This window comes from Convolutriloba macropyga, chromosome 2 (assembly GCF_964194025.1).
Source record: "Convolutriloba macropyga chromosome 2, txConMacr16.3, whole genome shotgun sequence".
Classification (NCBI taxonomy): domain Eukaryota; kingdom Metazoa; phylum Xenacoelomorpha; order Acoela; family Convolutidae; genus Convolutriloba; species Convolutriloba macropyga.
This window is the reverse complement of record NC_134469.1, coordinates 1066607-1076680: the sequence shown is the minus strand read 5'-3', so window position 1 is coordinate 1076680 and position 10074 is coordinate 1066607. Positions and strand designations below refer to the sequence as shown.

General features: G+C 34.9%; 1 protein-coding gene across 2 annotated transcripts in view; it reads right to left on the bottom strand.

Moving 5' to 3' along the window:
- Positions 1 to 8017: 8017 nt before the first annotated feature.
- The window catches only part of LOC142355569 (solute carrier family 40 member 1-like), a 42579-nt gene continuing 40522 nt past the window's right edge, over positions 8018 to 10074 (bottom strand). For both annotated transcript variants that reach the window (XM_075407691.1, XM_075407695.1), the window contains one exon: positions 8018 to 8491. In XM_075407691.1, coding sequence (XP_075263806.1) covers positions 8298 to 8491 — 194 coding nt within the window. In that variant the 3' untranslated portion in view covers positions 8018 to 8297. The remainder of the gene's footprint in view (positions 8492 to 10074) is intronic.

The window sequence follows — 10074 nt, the reverse complement described above, 5'->3', positions numbered from 1 at the left end:
TCTTATTTACTCTTCTCTACCAATTTCTTCCCTCTCTGACGACGAAAGATGAAACTAAACCAGAGGTACCTACAAAAATTTTATGATTTTGATTCTCAATAACACTTTTAATAGCAAAAAACGACAGTCTTTCACATTTTGACCATGGTTTCAGAGCCATGAAAAAGCAGTCAGAGCTCAATTTTTACAACTGACAGTGTTCTAATTTTCTGCGTCACGCAAAGACTCTCAGAAGCCAACTCATTTGTGCGATGGTTAAACAAAGTCAACCACGATCAACTAACGTCGCGCGAATTGCACTCAAGCGACTGGCGAGCGGTTGACTTCGTCAGTAGCTAGCTGCAGCTTAGGGAGGCTACCTATAGCTTATTTGAGCTGGGGGCAGTGAGCGCGCGTGTGTGTGTGTCGGAGAAAGAATGCGAGATTAGGGATGGAGTGAGGTGGAGTGCGTGGGTGGTTTAATTGGGGAGGGTTCAAATTAAGAGTCGCCCTTTACATCTTGATTTTATGTCTGCTTCAGTGAATTGCAAAGCTAAATACAAAGAGACTAAAGAGCCGTAAAGCTCTAGGAAAACATAACAGGCTTTACCTGTTTACGTCGTTTTTTGTGCTATACGCTAACTGTACACCCGTGGACATGAACTTGAGAGGATGGACTTGAGATTGATGACACGAGATAGAGTATTTTCGAAAGACAAAACAATGAGATACGGCTTTTTAATTCTTGATGAAGGAGTGTTTGCTGAAATTTAGTTCAAAAACATATGATGCATTTCTCACTTGGTTTGTTTCCTTGCCACAACTTGAATCGCAAGAAAATGTTTTTTAGGAAAAATTTATTGGTTTTACGAGAAAATTGAACTAAAACTGTTCAATGGAATTCTATGACTACAACTTTTTTGTTACATGCTAAATGCGCTCCTACTTAATATCATTGCCTTTCATCGAATAACTTAGGGAATGCAAGGAAATTCTCGATTTGAACAAATGTCTTCTACATTTCTCAAAATTTTTTCTGTTATAATTTTTAAGAGTACAAATTTACCGTAATTCTTTATTCGCTTCGAACTCAATATTTTATTTTTTAAGTTATTTTTTCTCCCCTTTTCATGAAATTTTTAAAAAAAATAATGAAAATTTAACTTCATGGTACTCCTTTTCTGATGGTTCTATGACTACAACTTTTTATAGACGCCATAAAATGAAGTGGTAATTATGAATTATGGAGTCACACAGGGAATAGAATTAAAAAGCGTTTTGATTCAGAGAGAAATAGTATGATTGCATTCAAATCTGAAATTGGAAAAAAACATCTCCAAAAGTTTTTAGAACCATCACTCAAGACCTCCGCCTGTTATTCAAGGCGGCTAAGATGACTAACAAGTTTCAAATCATTTTTCCCCGGGTGTCTATTTATTTTTATATTGGTAACCAAATCAAAAACATTTTGCCAAACTTTAAAAGAAACAAAACTGCCAGAAACAGCAACAAATTTTACTCTTTGTAGACTTAGATAACTTATAATGACGCGCCAAGGGAAAGAAGATCTACCGCAAAAACTTTTTTAAACGCCAATGTCTTCCAAGTAATAAATCTATATAACTATCCAGTTACAATAACCTCAAATTCAAATAGAGTCTATTTTCTACAATAGAGAATATAGACTCTAATTGAATTTGAATGACAGGTAATTTTAACTGCGCAATTATACAGTTTTATTGCACATGATTCCTTTTACTGCTCCGAGGCAAGTCATAAGATATATCACTATTGACTTTTAAAAATTCTAATTAGGGTGTAACGAATGACGTCACGCGTCATAATTCAGCTGCAGAGTTGTACGGTCAGTAAGAAAGTCGCACATTGATTGTCGGCGCATGATCAAAACTTCGCAACAAAATCTATTTAACGGCTAATTGTGGCTATCAACGTTCTTTTCGGGTTATGATTGCAATCTTTTTGAAAAATTTACAAATCGATGTTTGCTTTTGTGGGAATTTGCAGAAGTGGCCGTCGGTGTCTAAGTGGCTTCCCAGATCTATCGTTTAGATCAAAGTTAATTTGTTTCCCATGTGCAACTGAAGGCTATCAGAATTACTCCCAACAATTTGTAACGATTTTCCGCATAGATCAGAAAAGAAATTTCTATTGAAGAATGAAAAACCACTTAAAAGTTTTTGTATACCATAGACAAAAATACCATTGCTGTTTTTGCGACTAGCAAGAAGCTATTTCTTATTTTCGTATTTTGCTATTCCTTTCAGTTTTTTTAGAAAACCCTGAGAAAACTATTTTACCCTGAGTAAAACTGAAAAGATCTCGTTTAAACCGTCAATCGATTCGAAAACACTCCTTCCAAGTTTCGCACCAATCGCAACCAAACGACAGGGGTAGTGGTGACGTTACACCTAAGGAACCCAGCCTCACGTTAAGCAGTTCACGAAGTTCGTAGGTGGTCATCGTCCACGATTTGCCATGTAAAACAATTTTTGCTCCTCGGCGATTTGGACGAAGTACACTGTGGGAGCATAGTAAAACTCAAACAAAACTTCTCAACGACTTAATGTACTCATCTCTACCAATTTCTGCCATCTCTGACGGCGAAAGATGAAACTAAGCCAGAGGAACCTACAAAAAAATTCACCATTTTCATTCCCGATAACTCCTTTTATTAGCAAAAAGCGCGTCTTTCACATTGGGACCATGGTTTCAGTGCCACGAAAATGCTGTTGAATTCATTTTTTCAATAGCTGGGAGTGTTTCGTTGTTGTTCAAACACAGAAGTCAGTACTCGGAGAGAAAAAACTCAACGTTTAAGTCATCAAAGAACTTGCTTCAGCTTAAAAAAAATAACCGGTAAAATAAAGAAAACAACCCGAAGAGTCACGCAATAAAATATCTAAACACATCCCACCTAAACCACGAATATCACCGAAAGAGAACATGGCCGACCAATTGCTAAAAATAGCCGCCGTTGACGCGCTTGTGGATTGTAGTTGCACATGCTCCTGTTTCTTAATGAGAGGAACAGGGGTTAGTAATGCTAACCCGCATTAAAGATGTTAAACGAGACTTGTGGGAACAAAGTTATAGCGGACATCTAAAATTGCGCTTTATGGGTTTATCCCGTTTCTATACTACACGGCAAAACTAAGTTAGCGCCTATGTTCACGAAGTAAAATGTCAATTCTTTAGGCAATATTACTCCAGTTTAGAATCACATTTTGAAAACAGTTTTAAATCACTGATCCCCTACATAGTTCCTCTCGGGCACCTATTTAGATAAAACGCAACGTTCCTTTACCAGAACTCATAATGCAAAGTTGATGAACTCCATGAAAGTTTCACAGTAAAAAGAAAGTGATCAAGATGTATTCAGATATGTTTTCAGATTTGTTCAACTATGGCTAAGTTTGCACTTGTGCTCGACACTAGACAGATAATGTCAGCAGATTGGATTTTGTGACAACTTCTGGTTTACTGTAAGACCCTGATGGAGTTCATCAAATTTACAATGCTATTTCTAGTAGGTGAACGTTGAGCTTTATTTGAGGTAGGTAAAAGGACAATTTAGAGGCCAATGGCGCAAAACTTTTTCTCATAATTTGTTCAAAATTGTCAAGAGTAATATGGCCTTGAATAGTAATTTTTTTGTTTAGGAAATAGAGGATGCTAACTTACTTTTGCCACCCAGAATATTTTGATTTTGCTTTTTGATATTGATTCTCTTCCCTTAGATTGCTCTGCAAAGCAACTGCTATTTGAAAGCAATTTGAACAGAATGAACGATGAGTAAAACTAATCTAGAGGAGTAAAAAAGATTTCCTGCAAGATGTTGACCAAGCTGTGAAATAAGGTAAAGCGATACAAACTTTTAAAAATTAAATAATAAAGACAGGACAAGTCTTGACGTGCAATTCAAAGAACTTCCATCGACTAAACAAAAAACTAGACCTAGAACGGACTATGAGTGTATTGGAAAGCCATTTCTCAACAAATCAGATCAAAAAATAAAAATAAAAAACAGAAAATGTATGTCAAAATGCCATATGTGAACAAAAAACCACCAGCGAGAAATGGAAATTTGGTTCAAACAAAAAACTAGGCCTAGTTTGAACTATGAAAAGATTGCGAAAACCATTTAGAAAGAAATGCGATCCGAAAAATTTTAAGTAAAAAAAAATCAAAGTAAAATTGCCGCATGTGGACAAAAAACCACTTGCGAGAAAGCGAATTTTTGTTCAAACAACGTTTTCTCATTCCAATTTAAAATTAGAGCAAAAAAATTTCACGCCGCAAAACCACTCACTTTTTCGTTCCAATTCCTGTTTCGCCGTGACCAAAATCATTGCTCCAATTTGATTTCAAAAATAAAAAAAAATGTGAGAACGGAACTTAAAAACTCAAAAAAGTAAAAATTAAATAATCTAAGAAAAGTAAAAAAAATTGAAAAAATTAGCAATCTTTGAGTTGTAAAAACATAAAAGAACAAGTCCTGAACTACAATCCAAAGAATTGAATAATTTACTAAAAACTACTGTACCAGAACAGCAGACTAATTGAGCAATGCCAGCCAAATGGCGTCTCGCAATTTTAGATAAAAATAAAAATAAAGATATTGTAATATCTTGAAGCGAAAATCCTGAAAAAAAACGTGGGTCCGTTCATTAAAAAGTTTTATTTCATAGGACTCAAAAGTTCAAAAGAACAAAAATATTTCAAAACTGCGCTATAATTCTATATTTAAAACTTCAAAACTTTTTTATTAGAAAACAACTATAGAAGAGCACGTAAAAAGCTCTAAAAAGGTGTTGTTTGCCTTTGTAAATTGAGGACAAAAAAAATTGTCAAAAATTGGGACAAATTTCAAATTCTCTTCAATGTTACTCAAGTAACTGATCTTATTATCTTCAAGATTAATTCAATGTCTCACGCGTCTGCCCAGTAACTAATCTTTAAGCCATAAATTGTTTCACTGGCCTTTAAAGCTCAACAAACTCAAAGAACTAAATTAAACAAAATATAAAGAATTCTGAACAAAATTAAAACCTGATTTTTTAACTTAATTCAAGAACCAAAAAGGACCATTTGCCCCTATAAGACAAAAGATGCAAATAAAAGACAAATACTTAATTTTAAAAACTGCTAATTTTTTTAATAAATTGCTAAAATTCTTGATACTATCGTCTTCATAACCAATTAGTTGTCTCAACAGGCTATCGAGTTATCCAATAGAAGTTCATAAAAAACTTAATTGACACCTAAATATAAAAAAACTCAAAAAACCACAATTTTTTGTCTTTCAAAACTATTCAGTAACCCGTAGTCAAGCCATAAAAAATGGTTTCATTGACCACTAAAAATTGAAAACAAAAAATTGTTATACAGCACAGAAATTTGACATGAAAAAGGCCGATGATTTGAAGGAATTTTATAACCTTTGAAAAGCGTTAGTTCTATACCCTGCTAACAAAAAACTCATAAATGACTAAATAAAGTGAAAAATTGAAACATTTTAGAGGAAAAAAAATACAATAAGTGACCGCTTCACCTAAAGTTAGATTTCTGAGCAGGTTTGAAAAAAACTTAAGAACTTAAAAGACTGCTAAAACGAGCTGAGGTTTTCTAACGAACCTAATGCCCGCTGAGCGTTACCTGTCTATTCCGTTTTATAAGCTCAAAGTCATAGAAAAATTTGCAACTCATACAAAAAGAAGACAGAACCAATACAATCCAATTCTTGGATTGCTGAAAAAATAAGAGCGCTATAATAAACGGCAGAGAAGCTGACGGCGATAGCTATTAAATATACTTCAGCTCATAAACTGAAGGCTATTAAGTTTAATACTTATGTCAGCTAGCAATTGCTCTTAAAAAGTTTGCTAATCTAATGCACTTTGACAAGTTGGCCGTGCTTTACCGTTTCTTAATTTAGCTCTTTTGACATTGACTGTAATGGCTTCATTGGGTAATTCAATGAAAGAAAGAATTCAAAATTCATTCAATTGAAATAGCGTGACTTATGTAAAGCAAAAAACGTGAACGAAAGGTGAAGCCAAAAACATTAAAAGGAGAGCGCCTAAATAATAGCCTTTGAAAGACTGACGGCAGTTATAAAATAATAATTTGAGTTGGCGGTAAGAGGGGGAGGGGCGTAGGTGTTGACAGGAACTGATTGTATTTTGGATAAGGGGGGACTGTTATGGAAAAGTAAACTGCCCAAAATGACCTCTCGACCATGAGTAATACCAGTAGTTGCTATTTTTTACGTATTAGTAACTACGGTACTGTTCGAAAACAGCAGTCAACGCTCTAAAACATATCTAACTAACGTTGAAGAATTGCTCTCGAACAGTTATTGGGAGCTCTAGCCTATTGCAGTTTTCTTCAGTCGGGGGTAGGCTGTAAATAAAATCACTAATGGGGCTTCAAATGACGTCATTAGATATTTTTATATACCACTATAACCAATAAAATTAAAGTAAAAAATACAATAATTTGTGCGCGCTTTTCATTTCACTTTTAGTGTCGAACTGCCGCAACTTGAGGTCAGCTTCTTAAACTTGTGAATAAGAGAAATTTATATTCACGCAAAACGAAGAAGTCAAGGGAACAAAAGTCAAATCAGTCAAGTGAAAAATCTGCGTAAAGAGGCCGACACGTTTATAAACATAAGCGACTAACGTCGGGCGAATTGCTCTCAAACGACCGGCGAGCAGTTGGCTTCGTCAGTAGTCAGCCACGGTTTAGTGAGGCTAGCTTTAGCTTAATTGAAGGGCGTGAGGTGACCGCAGCGGGGGGGGGGGGTCCAATTGGGGGTGGGGTGCATTTTTTTACTGCACGGTGCCTGGATGATGTGCAGGTGTGGGGACTGCAGAGATGGCGACAGTACTAGTATAGTTGTTACAAACTTTCTTTGAGAGCAATTAATTAGATACTAACCATAGTTAAACCGAAGTCGATTTATTGAAAAATAATCCCACTAATGTCGGAAAAATTACTCTCGAAAGACAGGCTTGTACCACCAGCGGGGTTCGAACCATTGACCTCCCGCTCATAACCATTTGCACTACCGACTGTGCTATTTAGCCCTAATTTTTGCTATGCTGCAGCCGACTTTATATAGCAACAAGCTTTACTTCGGAGTGAGAGCAATAGAGATCACTCAAAAATGAAGAACAAAAGCGTGGAAAAAGTCACTTGACAAGTCAAAGAATGTTATAGAAGAAAAGCGCAAAATGGTCGAGCAAAAAATTTGCATAAAAAAGACAAACACGTTTACATTAATTGCTATGAACTTTGTTCAAGAGCAATTAAAAACAAGTCATGAGCAAATTTGCGTCAGCTAAAAAAGCTGTAGAACACCAATACTTGTCTTCGTGTCGTAAAAAAACCTCAAGAAAACCAATACACCTCTTGGAATAGTAAAAACATGTAGAATAGCAATACTCCTCTTCCAGTCGTAAAACCTTGTAGACTACCAATACTCCTCTTCGAGTCGTAAAAAGCCTGCAGAATACCATTAAAAAACTTTTGTTAATTTGAAAATTTCTGATGAGCCGCCTCATGAACTGCAATCAACTCTTTTCATGAAGTTCCAGCTTTGTAGCTTTTAAAGCAATCTCCCATTGTGTCTGATACCAATTTTACAGGAGTTGGTACCCACTTAATGAAGCGCGTAACTTACTTATCAAGCTTTTTTGTACTCTACTTAACTGATTAAATTGCAGTGTTAAACTTACTATACGCTCGCCCTTTGTCATGGTATTACATACGACTTCGTAATTAAATGTTTTTTATTTCATATATTTCAAATTGAAAAGACGTTAGTAGAACAATTAATTTTGCAAGCATAACAATGTTTTCGCCTTGGAACAAACATCTATCAATTATATTTCAAATTTTTCATGGAGGACAAAGAACAATTGAAGATGGTGTAATGAGCGAAAACATGGCACAAAGTTAATTTTTATAACGAACGATAGACGAATGCAATTCTTCAATAATGAAATCTAACTACAACAGCAAACTACTCAAATTAAAATTCCAAAACATTAACAAAATTTGCAATTCAAATTCACAAGTCAACTATGTCAAGATCTAGTTAAAATTATTGAAATTCGATATTAGCGAGTGTGGTTATTGGTCGCCGTTTTTATTATTGTTTTAGGTTTTATTTGTAACTTGCAGAGTCACCAACCTCGTTAAAACACGCAAGTTCATTATTGATTCTTTTTAGCTCTTTGTATTGGATATATGGAATTTCTAACATGGTGTGCTCAGTGCTATTTTACGAGCTAGGCTTCCGCTTCCTTCTTTGTAGCTGGGGAATAGTTTTCGTTGACCATCATGGAGACACTAGACACTCCAATAGCCCCCGAGTTGACCTGGTCATTCTGGTCTGCTCCTCCAGCTGAGGCTGTCCTGTCCTCTGGAATGTGAGAGTGGGAACCGCCGTATACACGACAGTAGAACATCAGCACGCAGAATGCTGCAAAAAAATTACAGACATATGCAAAAAATTAATTAACAAAAATGGCCGAATTTCAAATAAGAAAACCAATCTTTTGGAAGTAATTTTTGAAAAACTTCTTTCTACGGAAGTGCGGTTTATAATTACATATGATGAAAAGTATAAAATTGCCACAAAAACACAACCCTCAGTCACTAAAATTGGCATTTTTTATTCAGCGACCGCAAAATTTACTGCTGAATATCCGCCAAAAACTCTCGCTTACGAATTGACAAAACTTTTAAAGAATAATTTTTCTCATGTATTAAGATATGGTGCGGGTTTTACTTTCAATTGAGGACCAATTGTCCTTTTTCTTGAAAATCGGTACCAGCTCTGTGACAAGAGCACAATAAGGTGATAAAAAACCTTATTGCTCCAACATTACTTTAGAAATGGCGAAAAATTTATGCAGGTCCCGCATTCCAGAGAAAGGCGAGTAAGAGCAGTATCATATTGAAGTTCTTGAGACGCATATTTTAACGATATAACTTAAATATATTCAATTGATTTGTAAATCTGCTCTCGCCATTTGACATTACCTGGGTAAAGTTCATTCTAAAAACTTAAAACTACACACTATCGAGAAATTACTAGTAATATTAGGCGATTTCTCCAAAAAGTTTGGCTTATTCTGTCCTTTCCCTTTCATAGTTCTGTATGGCCACAAAAAGCCCGTTGCATAAAAATTTGCCAGTCTGTATTTCGTTGAGCGAACATGAAAGTTTGTCACCAAATTTTTTAAACAATAATTGATTCGCTACTTTTTCAAAACTTTTGAAATTTTCATCGTGGTTCTTAAAATTGGTTTTTGACATGGTAAAACCATATCGTTGTTGGTTTTATTATTCAGATTAGTCATCGCTTTGACGTAGAAGCAGAATCGGCTTCATGCATATTAATAAAAAACTAAGAATACACGTAAAATTCATTTTACATTTTTTTCATATCAAGTTTTGCAAACATTCTCGTGTCTTACCAAACTGTCAATGTTTTATATTTGGCGGACACGAACATATTGATGACAATTTTTTCAAACAAATCAAACAAATTGCTTTCTTTAAAATTTTTGTTCCTGTTTCTTTCTCTTCATATCTAAGGGTGAAAACAAATTTGATTAAGAAATTTGACAAAATTGCTCAACATTTCACAAATTTGAAGTAGCGTGAATCAGCTTTGAAGACGCTAAAAAAATGTATTCGCACAGATTTTTCTGCTTTCTTTATTTTGATTTAGGGTTACAGGAATGTTTTTGCTCGCATTTTTTTTTGCTTAAATCGTTTGCATAAAGAGTCAATTTAGATGACTTTCATATCAGTGTCAGAATCTAGGTTTAATCTAGGTCATTTACGATCGGAAAAATAAGGCAGCAACTCAGCTCAAAACTCGACGTAAGAAAGGGCGTGGGGTTTGCTTGAAAATTTTTCAAGTAACTGGTCTTGAACAAAAATCTTAAATTTTTCTAGGTTCCAAATTTACAAACAAAACTAAGTAACACAACTTTTAAAAAAAAAACTGAAGAAACGATCACAGTTTTAACTAGATTTAATCCGCTTTCCTCA